Source organism: Mobula hypostoma, chromosome 9 (assembly GCF_963921235.1).
Source record: "Mobula hypostoma chromosome 9, sMobHyp1.1, whole genome shotgun sequence".
NCBI lineage: Eukaryota > Metazoa > Chordata > Chondrichthyes > Myliobatiformes > Myliobatidae > Mobula > Mobula hypostoma.
The window spans coordinates 13,810,913-13,830,397 of NC_086105.1; the positions used below are offsets into that span (position 1 = coordinate 13,810,913).

Below are 19,485 nucleotides of genomic sequence, written 5' to 3' on the forward strand. Positions count from 1 at the left end.
TAATTTAGTTCAAGGTAGATGACGGACCTTTCTGAGCCTACTGGTATATGAAGCAAATGTAAATCATAAGATGGTTGTAAGTGGTCGTGAGAATGCTATATCCCCTCAAGAATCAAATCTCAGGAGGTCTAATCTTTTTAAGCAAATGGCAGCAGGAAGGGATTATATAGTAGTGGAGATCTTAATATAACTAAGTTATATTCATATTATGTTAAAGGAGTAGTAGTGCATGGGCCAGAAGTACTGCATCAAAGTCTTGTTCCCTAAAAATATTTTTTCTTGTATTTAGATTGTGGTTAAGCCTGGGCAATTAAGTAGTCCAGGGTCCAACTTGATGGAGATTAAACATTTTACTGGTCCTTGTGTTTTAGGCTACTGATTTTTAAAGATATATCAATAAATCAGTTAAATCCTGAAATACTGACTGTCAGTTTCCCTCTGTAGACCTGCCGAGTTTCTTTTGAGTTCTGTGTGTCACTCCAGGTTACAGTATCTGAAGTCTCTTGTGTCTCCATAAAATAGTTTGACCTTCATAACTCCAGTTGGAGGTTGCTGAAGTGTTCAGGTGCTTAGGTGTTAAAGACAGGCCATCTAATGGATATTTATCAACACACATGGCTTGGAAAGATACAGCTCATAAGGATAATGATGCAGGAGGAGGAGGGATTAGGGAGCAACTACATTTTGAAACTTAGCTCTCAGTGGAATCAAATGTATTGGTGACTTGGTGATTGGTTTAGCCTAGAGATTCAGGCTTGTCTTATGGTCTGGACTGGGGGGAGAGCATTATAAGATAAACTGGCACTGTTCTGCTATATTACATAGCCTCTTTTACACAGTCACCCACAAATAAAGAACATAAAGTTGTGAAATTAGGATAGTTAAACAGAGAGAGGGAGAGAAGGCAAGCAAAGAAGCATTAAAATTGCAAAATGCAAGGCTGTAGGAAACCCCTGTCAGATTGGTGCTTATGGTGAAAGAAAAATCTAGCCAAGATTACGGGTAAATAACCTACAGCTGGATTGTCCAGTTCTGAAAGTAGCAGAGAAGAGTCTTCACCTTGAAATTTTAAGTGTCTCTCTCCACAGTTGCTGCCTGACAAGGTGCCACACATGAGGCTACTTAACAAGATAAGAGCCCATGGAATGACGGGAAAGTTACATATGTGGATAGAGCGTTGGCTGATTGGCAGGAAACAGAGAGTGGGAATAAAGGGATCCTATTCTGGTTGGCTGCCGGTTACCAGTGGTGTTCCACAGGGATCTGTGTTGGGGCCGCTTCTTTTTACATTGTACATCAACGATTTGGATTATGGAATAGATGGCTTTGTGGCTATGTTTGCTGACGATACGAAGATAGGTGGAGGGGCTGGTAGTGCTGAGGAAACGGAGAGTCTGCAGAGAGACTTGGATAGATTGGAAGAATGGGCAGAGAAGTGGCAAATGAAGTACAATGTTGGAAAGTGTATGGTTATGCACTTTGGCAGAAAAAATAAACGGGCAGACTATTATTTAAATGGGGAAAAAATTGAAAGTTCTGAGATGCAACTGGACTTGGGAGTTAACCTCCAGGTTGAGTCAGTAGTGAAGAAGGCGAATGCAATGTTGGCATTCATTTCTAGAGGAATAGAGTATAGAAGCAGGGATGTGATGTTGAGGCTCTTTAAGGCATTGGTGGGACCTCACTTGGAGTACTGTGGGCAGTTTTGGTCTCCTTCTTTAAGAAAGGATGTGCTGACGTTGGAGAGGGTACAGAGAAGATTCACTAGAATGATTCTGGGAATGAGAGGGTTAACATATGAGGAACGGTTGTCCGCTCTTGGACTGTATTCCTTGGAGTTTAGAAGAATGAGGGGAGACCTCATAGAAACATTTTGAATTTTGAAAGGCATGGACAGAGTGGATGTGGCAAAGTTGTTTCCCATGGTGGGGGAGTCTAGTACGAGAGGGCATGACTTAAGGATTGAAGGGTGCCCATTCAGAACAGAAATGCGAAGAAATTTTTTTAGTCAGAGGGTGGTGAATCTATGGAATTTGTTGCCATGGGCAGCAAGGAGGCCAAGTCATTGGGTGTATTTAAGGCAGAGATTGATAGGTATCTGAGTAGCCAGGGCATCAAAGGTTATGGTGAGAAGGCGGGGGAGTGGGACTAAATGGGAGAATGGATCAGCTCATGATAAAATGGCGGAGCAGACTCGATGGGCCGAATGGCCGACTTCTGCTCCTTTGTCTTATGGTCTTATGGTCTAGTATTATGTTTCTATTTCAAATTTCCAGCATCAGCATTTGTTTTTAATTTCCATTATGCTCACTAGTGTTACTTTAACCTTGACATCAATAATATCAACTCATATCTATCCTCAGTCCTGCAGGATAACAAAACTGTTGGATTATTGTCTGACCAAATATAACAACTTTATGTATTATCATGACTTCAAACAGTTCAGTGTTTAAATTCTAGCCATTTCTCTGCTTCTTTCTTCTCTTCAAAGAGAGTTTGCATAAGCTCCCTTACTCATTTTTGTGAAAAGACTTGGAATGGAATTCTGTGTTAAAGATATGGCATAAGTGGAAGTGACAGACATGGATGAAACTATCAGAGTTGAAACAAGATTGGTGGTAGGCAAAAGAGATGGTGGTTGTAAAAAATGAATTTTGAGCAGGAATCAATTGCATTTTAGTAACCTATGATTTTTTTCCATGATTTATTTTAAAGCTTCTAACATACCTCTTTATTATTTGTTTTACAAGTGCAACTTAGTCTTGCCATGGACAAGTCACAAACATGGCACTGCATATTGGAATGTAAAGCTCTGTTTTGCTGTACTAGAACTTTTCAGAGAGTCTTTGAAAGGCCAGGACTTTCCCTTTAATGTAAAGGATTTGGAGAAATGCAGGAATTTCTAATCTGTGAATATAAAGTTAACAGTAATTCATGCATAATTTTAGCAAAACGTACATTTAGAGTTCCTCAGGCACAGATATGCATATTCAGAATATAGTTATATGAACCTAATAAGTGGATGTACTTTGATCCCTGATTTTTGCTTGTTGAATGTCATAAGATACTCATGTTGACAATTGTGTGCATAGATTCATTTGCCCTAAACCAGGAGGAATTGGTATAGAGAGAACTCTGTTACTATTTTGAACTCACATTTCCAGTCCTATTCAGTTATTCAGTCATTTTGGAAAATCTCAATTATTGAACTATGATTCAAATTTATCATTTTTTAGATAGGGTGACATTTAATTTCTTTACCAGCTATCCTAGCTATTACCCACATTTTTGCTTAGAATATTCATTGTAATGAATTATATGTGGAATTGGAAAAAATTGCTGAGAATTTTCATGTACTCTCTTGGGAAAGATCAATCTTTCAATCCTGAAGATCGGAGTGGTCGGCTATATATGCAACCAAAAGAAAGGGGGGAGATCTTAAATAGGTTTTTTATGTCTGTATTTACTAAGGAAACTGACATGGAGTCAATAGAAATAAGGCAAACAAGTAGAGAGGTCATGGAATCTATACAAATTGAAGAGGTGGAGGTGCTTGCTATCTTGAGGCAAATCAGAGAAGATAAATCTCCAGGACCTGACAGGGTATTCCCTCAGACCATGAAGGAGACCAGTGTTGAAATGCAGGGGCCCTGGCAGATATATTTAAAATGTCGGTATCCATGGGTGAAGTACCGGAGGATTGGAGGATAGCTCATGTTGTTCCCTTGTTTAAAAAAGGCTCAAAAAGTAATTCGGGAAATTATAGGCGGATTATTGACATTGGTAGTAGGTAAATTACTGGAAGGAGTACTAACAGATAGGATCTACAAGTATTTGGATAGACAGGGACTTAATAGGGAGAGTCAACATGGCTTTGTGCGTGGTAGATCATGTTTAACAAAATCTATTGGAGTTTTTCGAGGAGGTTACCAGGAAAGTGGATGTAGGGAAGGCAGTGGATATTGTCTATATGGACTTCAGTAAGGCCTTTGACAAGGTCCCGCACGGGAGGTTAGTTAGGAAGATTCAGTCGCTAGGTATACATGGTGAGGTAGTAAATTGGATTAGACATTGGCTCAATGGGAGTTGCCAGAGAGTGGTAGTGGAAGATTGCTTCTCTGAGTGGAGGCCTATGACTAGTGGTGTGCCACAGGGATCAGTGCTGGGTCCATTGTTATTTGTCATCTATATCAATGATCTGGATGATAATGTGGTAAATTGGATCAGCAAATTTGCTGATGATGCAAAGATTGGAGGAGTAGTGGACAGTGAGGAAGGTTTTCAAAGCTTGCAGAGGGATTTGGACCAGTTGGAAAAATGGGCTGAAAAATGGCAGATGGAGTTTAATACAGACAAGTGTGAGGTATTGCACTTTGGAAGGACAAACCAACGTAGAACATACAAGGTAAAATGGTAGGGCACTGAGGAGTGCAGTGGAACAGAGGGATCTGGGAATACGGATATAAAATTCCCTAAAAGTGGCATCACATATAGATAAGGTCGTAAAGAGAGCTTTTGGTACATTGGCCTGTATAAATCAAAGTATTGAGTATAGGAGTTAGAACGTTATGGTGAGTTTGTTTAAGACATTGATGAGGCCGAATATGGAGTATTGTGTGCAGTTTTGGTCACCTAATTACAGGAAGGATATAAATAAGGTTGAAAGAGTGCAGAGAAGGTTTACAAGGATGTTGTCAGGACTTGAGAAACTGAGTTACAGAGAAAGGTTGAATACGTTAGGACTTTATTCCCCGGACCGTAGAAGAATGAGGGGAGATTTGATAGAGGTATATAAAATTATGATGGGTATAGACAGAGTGAATGCAAGCAGGCTTTTTCCACGGAGGCTAGGGGAGAAAAAAACCAGAGGACATGGATTAAGGGTGAAGGGGGAAAAGTTTATAGGGAACATTGGTGGGGGGGCTTCTTCACACAGAGAGTGGTGGGAGTGTGGAATGAGCTGCCAGATAAAGTGGTAAATGTGGGCTCATTTTTAACATTTAAGAAAAACTTGGACAGGTACATGGATGAGAGGTGTATGGAGGGATATGGTCTAGGTGCAGGTCAGTGGGACAAGGCAGAAATATAGTTCGGCACAGCCAAGGAGGGCCAAAAGGCCTGTTTCTGTGCTGTAATGTTTCTGTGGTTTCTATAATGTCTCGAAGGTCTGTACTGAAGTCAACAAGAAGATTGGGAGAAGCCTTTAGAAATTCACTTCCATCATATTTTTAAGTACACCAAAACAATGGCTGAGAGTGTATAATCAGGATAATATCCTGACTGGTCCTGATTAACATGAAAACGCACTAGCTATTGATTATATCTCTACGTCACAATTAATTGGACTTCATTGTCACAATGCACTATAAATAATCTTGTCATTTGAGAGACGTTTCTATTACTGTCGTGAGCCTACAACCATTCTATATTTCTATATTTTTTTCAAATTTACTGACTATCTAAATTCTCATTCTGTAGATAGTATCATTATTTATTGCAGTTATGCAAGATACTGGACCAATAACTTTTGCCATTTTCCTTAAAAGTTAAAAGAAAGAAAGGAGGATTAAAAGAATTGAAAGGTAAGAAAATGAAAAGGAAACATAAAACACAAACTACTGGTAGCCTGGCATGTTTGGATACCAAAGATCTTGCTTACAAGCAATACCTACTAGAGATTTCAAACCACGTACAGTGTGTATAAAAAGTATTCCTCCTCCTTGGAAGTTTTCATGTTTTATTGTTTTACAACGTTGAATCACAGTGGATTTAGTTTGATTTTTTTGACACTGATCAACAGAAAAAAGACTCTTTTGTGTCAAAGTGAAAACAGATCTCTACAAAGTGATCTAAATTAATTACAAATATAAACCACAAAATAATTGATTGCATAAATATTCACCTTGCTCCTCCCCCCTTAATAGGACACAACAGATCATCACTGGTACAGCCAACTGGTTTTAGAGATCACATAATTAGTTAAATGGAGATCTGTTTTTGGAGACCTGTATGCAATCAAGGTGTTTCAATTGATTGTAGTGAAAGTGCGCTTGTATCTGAGAGGACCAGCTGTTGGTGAGTCAGTATCCTGGCAAAAACTATACCATGAAGACAAAAGAACACTCTAAGCAACTATACGAAGAGGTTATTGAAAAACACAAGTCAGGAGACGGATACAAGAAAATTTCCAAGTCACTGAATAGCTCTTTTAGTACAGTTGAATCAATCTTCAGGAAATGGAAAGAATATGGCACAGCTGTAAATCTGCCTAGAGCAAGCTGTCCTCCAAAACTGAGTGACCATGCAAGAAGGGGACTAGTGAGGAGGTCACCAAGAGACCTATGACAACTCTGGAGGAGTTACAAGCTTCAGTAGCTAAGATGGGAGAGACTGCACATATGACAACTGTGGCCAGGGTGCTTCTCCAGTCACATCTTTATGGAGAGTGGTAGAGAGAAAGCCACTGCTGAAATCTCGGAGGGGTTCATTTGCTCATTACTATCATTTGAGTTAATTGATAGATTCCCTCCACGATCTCTTTATAAATTTTTGGTACGTATTTTTTTCTTGCTGGCGGTTTGATGTTTATCTTTAGAAGCTTTTTGTATGACGCATGGCTCTGGGGTTGAACACCTAATGGGGATTTTTTTTTCCTCACTTTTTCTTGCTTAGTAGGGTTTTTTTTCTTTTTTTTTGTCAGCAAAATTTTTTCAATCTTTGAAACAATGTTTTTTCTCTTGAGACATCGTAAGTGTTGCCTACTTCAAAGTACTCTTGTTAATTTTGGATAATAATAATAAAAAGATTTGAAAAGAAAGAAAGAAAGAAATCTCGGCTAGAGTTTGCCAGAAGGCATTTGGGAGACTCTGAGCCAGCTGGAAGGAGATGCTACGGTCTGATGAAACCAAAACTGAGTGTTTTGGCCATTAGACTCAACACTATGTTTGGTGTAAGCCAAAACACCACACATCATCAAAAACACACCAACTCTACCATGAAGCATGGTGGTGGCTGCATCATTCTGTGAGGATGCTTCACTGCAGCTGGCTGTGGAAGGCTTGTGAAGGTAGAGGGTAAAATGAATGCAGTAAAATACAGGGAAATCCTGGAGGAAAACTTGATGCAGTCTGCAAGAGAACTGCGACTTGGGAGAAGATTTGATTTCCAGCAAATCAATGGCCCCCAGCATAAAGCCAAAGCTAGACACGAATGGCTTAACAACAAAAAAATTAATATCCTGGAGTGGCCAAGTCAGAGTCCAGACCTCAATCCAATTGAGAATTTGTGGCTGGACTTGAAAAGGCTGTTTACTCCTGATTCCCATGCAATCTGACAGAGCTGGAGCAGTTTTGTAAAGAAGATTGGGGAAAAATTGCAGCATCCAGATGTGCAAAGCTGTTAGAGACCTATCTACACAGACTCAAGCTGTAATTGCTGCCAAAGGTGCATCTACTAAATATTGACTTGAAGGGTGTGAATTCTTATGCAGTCAATTATTTTGTGTTTTGTATTTGTAATTAATTTACATCACTTTTTTGGAGATCTGCTTTCACTTTGACATGAAAGAGTCTTTTTCTGTTGACCAGTGTCAAAAAAAATCCAAATTAAGTCCACTGTGATTCAATGTTGTAAAACATGAACACTTCCAAGATGGGGTGAATACTTTTTACAGGCATTGTAAGTAATGTGCCTGAACAAACAATGTTCTTGACTAATAGCAAAGTTTCATAGAATTCATCTGATAACCTTTTCTAATATTCGCCTTGAGCACTGGTCTAAGATAGGCTGGTGGATATGTTTATCGAAAAGCCTAAGCTTATTTCAAACAAATGGTTCACTCTACATTTTATAACATTTCACAGTCAACTTCATTGTTCCGTCCTTTGCATCTTTTAAGATTGTTTTCAATTTATGACTGCATTTAATTTAATCAATATTTATGAAGAAGGAAACAAATTTACTGTATGCTGTCCATTTGTATATGATCTCATGAAGGGTTTGAGTACTAGTTGGCAGTCTAAGCAGTTTAAGATGAATATTGCTGCGGTACCAGGTTGGAATATTGCAATGTTTTGATTAAGTCATCAAAGTAACAACTAATTCTGAAAAGTACTGAATGCATATCAGTACTGAATTAGAAAACAGGCAAAAGTGGACTAAATTGAGAAATTGTGATTACATGATCAGCATTATCATTGGATCTGACTAATCAGTTATGAAACCATAATGTTGGACTACATTAGTTCAGTACAATGCACTTGCATTAAAAAAAATTACAATTTATACAAATTTGTTGTGTTTTGTCTGAAGGTGAGGGAACGTCTACGAATTGCTCTGGAGAGGGTATCCACACTGGAAGAGGAATTGACAGCTGCTAACCAAGAGGTAACCAGTTCACACACAAATCTCTTTGGTTAGACTATTTTTGCCTTTTAATTAACCATATATGATGTGGATTACGTGACAATGAAATATCACCAAATTTTCAGTTAAAATCATTAGGCTTCTGACCAAATTCCACTTTTACCAACGTGTGATCGCAGCAACTAATCATATCATGAAGTAGAATCAAATAGTACTTATTCACAGGTTATTTGTGGTAATTTTTTTTCTGCACCTATATTATGAAATCTTATTTCTGGATATTGTGCATTTGGTAAACGTACACACAAACATGATCAGCACTACATTAAAATAATATGTCAATCACTTTCTTTGCAATGTTAAAAATATCAAAAGATTCAAGTTTATTTATCACAGACATATCGAAACATACAGTGAAATATGCCATATGTTAACAACGAAAATATTGCAAATACTATTTTGATAACACTCAGATACTGAGATTATGATTCACCCAATTGACTTGTGTAGCATACACATAACTACAGAGCTTGATCATCCAACTAGCAAACAAATAATCTTAGTTACGCTCTTAGTTATTACCTTAGTTTCCAGAAATTAATAGTGATTCAGGTGAGAAGATTAGCAGGTCAGCTCAATTGTATGCTTATCACTGAATTGCCAGTCTTAACAGTTTGCCTAGGCAGTGGTTTCTCTTTGTAACACTGAGTTTCTAGCAAGATTGGAGTCTCCTGGCCTTTTGCTTGTGTGGACCTCTGGTACTGTCAATCTAGGTAACACGATTTTTTTGGCACACCTGTTTGGCTAGAGCCTTCTTGCTTCATCAGGAAGCTGTGAAAAAACATAGTCATTGGCTCTTTCCTGAACTTTGAGTAAAGGGGAAACAACTGTTAATGTGTAGATTCTCCAGTGGAGAGTTTGGAAGTGTTCCCATTGCAACATACGAAGCACTTTCTGCTCAATTGTCAAATTTAAAATATTTATTTTTATCCAGTGATAAAGAGCACCTTTTATTTATTTTTTCCTCAAACAGTACTTGGCACTGCCCTTGGAATGTGAATGCAAAATATCATTGTTAATTTAGTGTCGATCTTTATATTGCTGTTGGTAGTAGGGTCACAAATTTACGCTTGATATTCATACCATACAATGATGTCAGGTATCACAGCAAATACTTCTAATAGATTACTCTAAATGCTGGAGAATACTGTTGTTCAACAAACAAGACGTCATAATTTGAGAACAATGTATTTATAAAACTGAAGTGTAGTGTTCTTCAGTAAACCATAATAATGAAAATGGTTGGATTTTTGTTCAGCAGGTTCACTTTTTAAGTGAAATTTCAGAGGTATTTTGGTATATTTTCAGCTTTGTTATATATTGGGTATGATAAGGTGATGCCTTTGCCAAATACTTAAGAAAATGATGAAGTAGACACTAGATACTATAAACTATGAGTCCCTTGATGTTTCTCTCCCTCAGCTCTTTGTACATAACCCCTGGAATATTACATCATCAGCAAGTGGGAAGACTGGTCATATGGTTTTCAGTATGTGCCAATGATGTCCGTGCCACTCGGTTTATCAGATGATCTAGTTGCCAAATTCCATCAGGAGTAGGACAAAGAAAACAAGAAATGATGGAACAGCATGTAATATGACTAAGTATCTAGTAAGTAGCTGGCAAGCAATGGTTTGAACCATCCAGACCATTGGATTGTGATCTTATTAACATAATTTCAGTGACCAGCTAGTGCTAATCACAAAGTGTGAGTGCGTCATCACATAGTACTGATTCAAATTAGCCAAAACAAACATGCACAATGGTATGTTTTTTATGGTATGTAAATATTATTTGATTTAGAATAAATTTCAAGTTGTCATGTGGGTGCTGAGAGGACAATATAGGAAATCCAGTGAAATAGAAACAGATTTTTTTTAAATTTATATTTTTCAGGGTGTTTGGAAAGGCCATAATTTAATGCCCAACTGTTGAAAATCTCTCATGATACGTTTAGCTGGAAAACTCAATGATATTTGACTCAGTGGAGAAATAACTAAATAGTTTAAATAGCAGCATAGCATGCGATTTGGAGTAGGATAAATGGGGTGTCCTTTCAGTTGGTGGTAGTTGCAAGTTTTTGGGGTGCTGCTGAAACAGCAGTGGCTAGTTGTTGCAGTACACACTGCAGCCACAGAGCAATGATGAAGACAGGAGTGAGTTTGTCAAGGTGATGGATGTGGTGCCAATCAAGCAGATTAATTTTTTTTTTGGAGAGGATTTTTGAATGGTGCAGTAGCATTTATCCAGAACTGTGAACAGAATTCCATTAGACTCTTAACTTATTCCTTGTGGGTGGTGGAAAAGCTTTAGAGAGCCAGGAGTTGATTCATTGACTGCAGATTACACAGACTTAGACCTGATTTTGTCATGAAACATGTATACTTCAGTGAAGTTGCTGTCACTTGAAAATGCCAGATGCAGATGATTGAGGATTCTGTGATGCAATGATGCTGAATGTCAACATGATGCAGTTATAGTTTGTCATTATGCATTGCCTCTTTGGCTCAAATAGTAGTTGTCACTTTGCTCATGTGAAAATTGTCCAGGTCGCACTCCAAACAGCACAAACTACTTGGTTCTTTATAGATGTTTAAATGGAAATTGGATGTTGTTTGTTGAAATCCAGGTGCTATCATCATCATCCATAAAAGATACCTTAAAATGTTTTCTCCCTTCCTCCTTTTTCTCTTTTTCTTCTTCTCTTTTCCTCTGCTTAGACCAGCAGTTGCTCCTCATCTGCTGGAAACTGAAAAATGTAAATCAATTAATTTACAGAGGCCAGTATCCTTGCATATGTTTAACGCTTAAAGTGGTCTACAGGCACAGTTGGCAGTCTGCACAGTCACTTCACATATCTAAATACTCCAGTGCCAGACTCTGTCTGGTGGAGCTGGTCCTCATACTCAAAAATTTCTCTTGGCTCCTCCCAGTTTCCCCAAACTCAAGGTGTATGGCTCGGCTGGTGGCGCAGTGACATCAGCGCCGGACTCCGGAACATAGGTTCCCGGGCTCAAATCCAGTCGGGCCGTTCCCGAGTACGCTCTCCATCCATGCCGGGGTTGAGTGTTGAGCTCGCAACTTGAACTCGTAAAAAATAAAGAAAGATACTGCGAAATGTTTGTATGAGGAGTGGCGCGCCACACAGTCTTTTGTTCCACACCTTGTAAGGCATGAAAATGCCCGACGCTGGCCTCTCAGGCCTGAGTCGACGTCATCATCATCATCATCAAGGTGTAGCCTTGATCACCCACATAGATCCCAGCTATATCTGCCTTTTGTTGACTATGTGAACAGTCCATGTTCCAAGTCTTCTCTGGTAGTGCTACTTCATGCATCCATGCTGAGCTTGTCAATTTTATCAACTTTGCCTCCAACTTCTATCTTGCCCTTAAATTCACTTGGTTCATTTCTGACACCACTATCTCCTTTCTTGATCTTTCTGTCTCCATTTCTGAAAATAAGCTGTCTACCAATATCTTTAATAAACCTACCAACTCCTGTGGTATCTTGACTACACCTCTTCCCACCCTGTTCCCATCCTATAAAAATGTCATGTTTTCTTATTTCCATTTCTGCAGTATATATTCCCAGGAAGAGGTTTTCCTTTCCAGGATATCAGAGATATCCTTCTTCAAAGAACAGGGTTTCTTCTTCTTCCATTATTGATGCAACCCTCACCTGCGTCTCCTCCATTTCCTGGACATCTGCACTCAACCCATCTTTCCACCGCCGGCATAGAGTTCCTCTTCTCCTCACTTTGCATCCAATGAGCCATTTCATCTAACAATCATTCTCTGCATCTTCTGCATTCTTCACTGGGACCCTACCACTAAGCAGATCTTTACCTCATTTCCACTCACCACTTTCTGTAGGATTGCTCCCTCCTTGATTCCCTTATGCATTTATCCCTCCCCACTAATTTTCCTCCTAGTGGCACACCTACCCATTTGCTTCTCCCTCACCTCCGTTCAGGGTCCCAAGCAGTCCTTCCAGATGAGGCAGTACTTCACCTGTAAAACTGTTGGGGTCGTCTACTGGTGCTCCTGATGCAGCTGTCTCTACATTAGTGAGATCTGACATAAACTGGGGGAACTGCTTTGTTGAGCACCTTTGGTCCATCCACAAAAAGCAGGATTTCCCGGTGGCTAATCATTTAAATTCCAATCCCCATTCCCATTCCAACATGTTGGTCCATGGCCTCTCCTTTTGCCATGATGAGGCCACTCTCAGGATAGTGAAGCAGCACCTCATATTCCATCTAGGTAGCCTCCAACTTGATTGCATTAACATTGATTTCTCCCAGTTCCAGTAATTTCCCCCCCTCCCTTTTCCCTCCTCTTCAATTACCCACTCTGATCCCCTCTTACCTCTTCTTCACCTGCCTATCCTCATTCTTTTACTCCCACTCTTCTCTCCTATTGGATTCCTTATTTTCCAGCCGTTTACCTTTTCTACCTATAACCTCCCAGCTTTTTACTTCATCCACCTTCCCCTACTCACCTACTTCACTTATCACCTTTTATTGTGTACTTCTTCCCCTCCCCCACCTTCTTATTCTGGCCTCATTTCCCTAACTTTCCAGTCATGATGACAGGTTTCGGCCCCAAAAGTTAAATGTTGTTCACTTCCATGGATGCTGCCTGACCTGCTGAGTTCCTTCAGCATAAAGGAGTCCTCTTCAACTCACCACTACATAATCATTCACACATCTCTTCTGTGTGCTACAGAACCAAAAAGATGCTATTTTCTACTATGAATTCCTACTATACCCTACTATAGCGAAAGCTGGCGTGTCTTTGTGTACAGCTCCAATGGGGATAATCAGATAGGACCAACTACAGCTGAAGTCTACAGTCACAGCCATGGGTACTTCATTAAGCAATGTCATTTTAAGAAGTTTAAAACATCTTATTGATCCTGAAAATTGATGGATCCCAGACAGCAAACTCAGGTTGCGAGTGCAGTTCTCCTATAAGAAAACGCAAGTGGGAACACCGTACCAGTCTGCAAGTACAATTGAAATGCTGAGGGTTTAGACCCACACTCCGGACAATCCTGCTGATGAACGTACGGTCACTGGAAAATAAAATTGAAGACCTCAGAGCAAGATTACAGTACCAGAAAAACATTAGGGACTTCTGTGTACTTTGCTTCATGGAAACATGGCTATCCCCCATCAATACAGACACACTGCTGCAGCTGATGGCTTCGCCATTCTCTGCAAAGACAGGATAGCTTTTAAAGGTAGAGGAGGTGGGGTATGCTTTATCATTGACTTATCGTGGTGCACATACGTGGTGGTTCTATCTCAATCCTCATCACCTGACCTGGAACATTTTTTGGTCAAGTGACATCCATTTTATCTGCTGAGGGAGTTTTCTGCCATGATCCTGGTAGAGGTGTTTGAACAACTACCATCAACATATCACCTATGGAACCAGATGAGCTGACATACTTGAAAAATGTTATACCACCATCAAGAATACTTACTGTGCCATCTCACGTCAACACTTTGGAAAGTCCGATCACCTGGCTGTACTTCTATTCCAAGCATATCGGCAGAGACCAAAGGCCCAGCACAGTGGTAAGGTCAAGGGAGGTGAAGGAGTGCATAAAGGACTGCCTTGAGTCAGTGGACTGGCCAATATTCAGGGATTCAGCTTCGTATCTGAATGAATACTCCACAGTTGTCACCAACTTCATCAAGACTTGTGTGGATGAGTGTGTGCATGCCGGACATACCCAAACCAAAAACCGTAAATGAACCAGGAGATTTGTATTCTGCTCAAGGCTAGATCATTGACATGGTTTGCAGGCCATTACTTCCTACAAAGTAAAATCTAACATCATGAATGGCTGAGATGCAGCACTCTGAGATGAGCTCAACGCCTTTTATGCAGGCTTTGAAAGGGAGATTAACGTTACATCTGTGCGAATCCCTACAGCATCTGGTGACCCTGTGATCTTTGTCTCAGAGATCAATGTCAGAATATCTTTCAAGAGGGTGAGCCCTTGCAGGGTGTCAGGCCCTGATGGTGTAGCTAGTAGGGCTCTGAAAACCTGTGCCAACCAACTGGCGGGAGTGTTCAAGGACATCTTCAGCCTCTCACTGTTGCAGTCAGAGATTCCCACCTGCTTCAAAAGGGTGTCAATCATACCTGTGCCTAAGAAGAGCCACCTCTGACTTTCGCCCAGTGGCACTCACATCTACTGTGATGAAGTGCTTTGAAAGGTTGGTCATGACTAGAATCAACTCCACTGCAATTTCCCTATCGCCACAATAGGTCTACAGCAGATGCAATCTCACTGGTTCTCCACTTGACCTTGAATCACTTGGTCAACTATAATACATACGTCGAGCTGCTATTTATTGATTAAAGCTCAGCATTCAACATAATCATACTCTTAGTTTTAATCAATAAGCCCCAAAACCTGGGCCTCTGTACCTCCTGCTGCAACTGGATCCTTGACTTCCTCACTGGGAGACCATAAACTGTGTGGATCAGAAATGACATCTCACTAACAATCAACTCTGTTGCACCTCAAGGGTGTGTGCTTACACATTATTCTACTCTCTCTACACCCATGGCTGTGCGGCTAGGCACAGCTCAAACGTCATCTATAAATTTGCTGATGTCACAATTATTGTTGGCAGAATAGCAGATGGTGGCTAGAAGGCATACAGGAGTAAGATAGATCAGCTGGTTAAGGGATGTCACAATAACCTTCCACTCAATGTCAGTAAAATCAAGGAACTGGTTATAGACTTCAGGAAGAGCAAGTTGAGGGAACACACACCAGTCCTCATTTAGGGATCAGAAGTGGAGCGAGTGAGCAGTTTCAAGTTCCTGGGTGTCGGCATCTCTGAAGGTCTATCCTGAGCCCAACATATTGATGCAATTACAAAAAAGGCATGACAGTGGCTACATTTCATTAGGAGCTTGAGGAGACTTGGTATGACACAAAATATTCTCACAAATTTGTATAATGTACAATGGAGAGCATACGGACTGGTTGTATCACTGTCTGGTATGGAGAGATCACTGCACAGGATCGGAAAAAGTTGTAGAAAGTTATAAGCTCAGCAAACTCCATCATGGCCACACATCTCACCGGCAGCAAGAGTAGCTGTAAAAGGTGATGCCTTAAAAAGGCAACATCCATCATTAAAGACCTCCATCACCCAGGACATGATGTCTTATGATTGCTACCTTCAATTCAAGGAGGATGTACAGGATCTGGAAGATATACATATAACGTTTCAGGAACAGCATCTTCCCCTCCACCATCAGATTTCTGAAGGGACAATGAACCTATGAATACTGCCTTACTATTGTTTTTCTTCTTTTTGCACTACTTACTTAATTTAATTTTGTATACATATACTTTCTGTAATTTGTAATTTTTTTATAATCATGTATTACAATGCACTACTGCCACAAAAGAACAAGCTTCACGATAAATGCCAGTGATATTCAGCCTGATTCTGTTTTAATAAAGAGGTAAATCATAAACACAAGGGAGTCTACAGATGTTAGAAATCCAGAGCAACATAAACTGCTAGAGGAACTCAGCAGGTTAGGCAGTATGTATGGAAATGAAAAAAGTCAACATTTTGGACCAAGACCCTTCATCAGGAATGGAAAAAAAAAGGAGAAAATGCCAGAATAAAAGGAGGCGGATACAATAGGGTCTTTTAAGAGGCTTTTGGATAGGTGCATGGAACATAGAAAAATAGAGGGCTATGGGTAACCCTAGGTAATTTCTAAAGTAAGTACATGTTTGGCACAGCATTGTGGGCTGAAGGCCCTATATTGTGCTGTAGGTTTTCTATGTTTCTATGTAAAAAGGTTGTTGCGGGAGGGAACAGAGGGCAACCTAGAAGGTGATAGATGAAGCCAGATGGGTGGGAAAGGTAAAGGGCTGGAGAAGAAGGAATCTAATAGAAGAGGAGATTGGACCATGGGAGTAAAGGAAGGTGGGACACCAGGGGGAGGTGATAGGCAGGTGAGGAGAGAGAACAGAGTACCGAATAGAAAAAAAAGGGGGAGGGGAAAAGGAAAAAAAAATACTGGAAGGAGAAATCAATGTTCATGCCATCAGGTAGGAGTCTACCTAGACAGAATTTGAGATATTGCTCCTCTACCTTGTGAGTGACCTCATCATGGCAAAAGTGGAGGCTATGGACCAACATGTCGAAACAGTAATGGGAGTAAGAATTAAAATAGTTGCCCACTTGGAAATTATGCTTTTGGCAGATGGAGCGGAGGTGGTTGACAAATCAGTGCCCCAATATACGTCGGGTCTCACCAATGTAGAGGAGGCTGCATTAGGAGCACCTAATAGATGACCTGAACAGAGTCTCAGGTGAAATGTTGCCTCACCTGGAAGAACTATTTGAGTCCCGGAATAAAGGTGAGGAAGAAGGTGACTAGGCTTGGAGGGATATGTGCCATGAGGTAGATTAGTGGGGAAGGACAAATGGACAAGGGAATCATGGGGGAGCAATCCCTGTGAAAAACAGAGAGTGCGTGGAAGGAAAAGATGTGTTTGGTAGTAGGGGACCATTGTTTTCCATGGATGCAGCTTGACTTTTCCAGCTTACAACATTCTCTGTTATTGTTTTGAACTTCCAGCATCTGCAAATTTTTGTTCCAGTTGTTGTTTTGAGACTATTACATGTAATTTCCTGTTCTCTGTTGTAACATTGCAAAGTGTGCAAAAAGCGATCTGTGAAGCTTTACAGTTTCAAAGTGCAGTTGTTTCCCCAGCTGAGGTATTGAAAGCCAGTCATCATAGGTTCAAAATAAGCTTTGGAGATGGCATAAGGCTACAAAGAAATAGTTCTAATGAAAGGACCTCAATCATAAAAGTTAACTCCCTCTCTTTTCACAGATATTGCCTGACCTGCTGAATGCTTCAAATTCTCTATTTTCTATTAGAAATGCATATGGAACAGTTAAATAGGAGGGAACGGTCCAGGTAAAAAGAGTATAATGCAAGAAAAGATGGAATTGTCCATTCCTGTAAGAAATTACAAGAAATGATGTATCACCTAAATTCTAAGAGTCTACAGAGCTGAGATTCAAAGGGTCGGGGTATCATGGTGCATGATTCACAAAAGGTCCTTATTAAAAAGCCATTACAATTTTATAATTTATTGCTTTGGGAATTGAGTACAAATGCAAATGAAATCCAAAAACAGCAGATGCTAGGAATCTTACGTAAAACCAAAAATGAAGCAGGTCAAACACATTGAGAAACCCGACAAAAACTTTTATCGGACAGGAATACAGAGTTCTGGTGAAGAGTCTGCAACCTCTTTCAGTGATGAGAGACCTTGACAAGGATAGTTAGGACCCAAATGCTGAAGTATCCAAGGCAAGGATTGAGATACAGTACAAAGCTGGAATGAGAACTGAGCTGGTGCTGACAGGTTTTAATTTAGAATTATGGAAAGTGAGATCGATCTTCAGGGTCTTGGGGAGCTGCAAGGTACAAGCCACTGGGTTTACTTTCTTGAGGACTTTGAAAGGGTCCAAGCTGCCCAGACTGCAAAGTGGGTCCCTGTTTTTACCTTCGGTTGGCCTTGGTTTTCACCTTCCCGGTAGAGGCCAGCAAAATCTCTCCTGGCCTAGGCCATTTCTTCTTGCAGTGTTGGACAAGATCTTTGGCCGCTGGAACCCCAACTTGACCTCCTGTTCTGGGAAGAGTGGCAGAGGATACCCAAGCTGGCATTCGAACAGTGACAACCCATGTGCTGAATGCTGTAATGTGTCATGGGTGACCTCTGCCCACTTCAAATGGTCATACCACTCACTAGGTCTTTCTGAAGCCTGGTATCAAAATCAGAATCAGGTTTATTATCACCAGCATGTGATGTGAAATTTGTTAACTTAGCAGCTGCAGTTCAATACAATACATAATCTAGCAGAGAGAGAACAAAAATATTAATAATAATTAAAATAAAACATAATAAATAAACAAGTAAATCAATTATGTGTATTGATTAGATTCTTTAAAATGTGCAAAAACAGAAATACTGTATATTAAAAAAAGGTGAGGTAGTGTCCAGAGCTTCAGTGTTCATTTAGGAATCGGACGGCAGAGGGGAAGAAGCTGTTCCGAATCGCTGAGTGTATCACCTACCTGATGGTAACAGTGAGAAAAGGGCATGCCTTGGGTGCTGGACGTCCTTAATAATGGACGCTGCCTTTCTGAGACACCGCTCCCTAATGATGTCCTGGGTACTTTGTAGGTTAGTGCCCAAGATGGAGCTGACTAGATTTACAACTTACTGCAGCTTCTTTCGGTCCTATGCAGTAGATTCTCCATACCAGACAGTGATGCAGCCTGTCAGAATGCTCTCCACAGTACAACTATCAGTTTTTGAGTGTATTTGTTGACATGCCAAATTTCTTCAAACTCCTAATAAAGTATAGCCGCTCTCTTGCCTTCTTTCGTCGTGGCTATCCCTGGAGGTCAAGGATGATGGTCTTCGTTCTGTTGATCTACTTATGGGCTCTCAAGTGGTTTATGAGTCCAATCTTGGCTCTGAAAGTTCTTCCGCATTCAGGACAGGTAGTTTCAGATGGCAAATTGGGCTTTGGTTGTTGCTGCCTCTCTTTCCATTTTCTTCTCTCTTCTTCTAGTTCTGCACATCTGTTGGCTTTGAAAGTTGCTGTTCCTTCTCGGATGATGGCTTACCAGAGTTTCCTGTCCTTGGCATTGGTTTCCCAATTGTTGATGTCGATGTTACATTTCTTCATGTTGGCTTTTAAGACGTCTTTGAATCTTTTCTGTTGTCCGCCTCTTCGACAACAGATTCTGACTGCCTTCAACCGTCCATACACGAAACTTGGACTTACCATCAATTCCAAGAAGACTCAGATCATCTGTCAGCTGTCACCAATTGAGACAAATCAGATAGAACCGTCAATTCAACTTGGCGAAACAACCCTGGAAAATGTGGACCACTTTCCGTATCTTGGAAGTCACCTCTCCTCCAATGTTGACCTTAATGATGAGATCTAACATCGTCTTAACTGTGCTGGAACA

At 40.3% G+C, this 19,485-nt stretch overlaps 1 protein-coding gene across 8 annotated transcripts in view; it reads left to right on the forward strand.

The window, feature by feature from the left end:
• ppfia2 (PTPRF interacting protein alpha 2) overlaps positions 1–19,485 on the forward strand; it is a 352,206-nt gene that overhangs the window by 168,057 nt on the left and 164,664 nt on the right. For 6 of the 8 annotated variants that reach the window (XM_063057742.1, XM_063057744.1, XM_063057746.1 and 3 more), the window contains exon 4: positions 8,311–8,385. The exons of the other annotated variants lie outside the window; for them this stretch is intronic. In XM_063057742.1, coding sequence (XP_062913812.1) covers positions 8,311–8,385 — 75 coding nt within the window. The remainder of the gene's footprint in view (positions 1–8,310; positions 8,386–19,485) is intronic. 8 annotated transcript variants of the gene reach the window in all.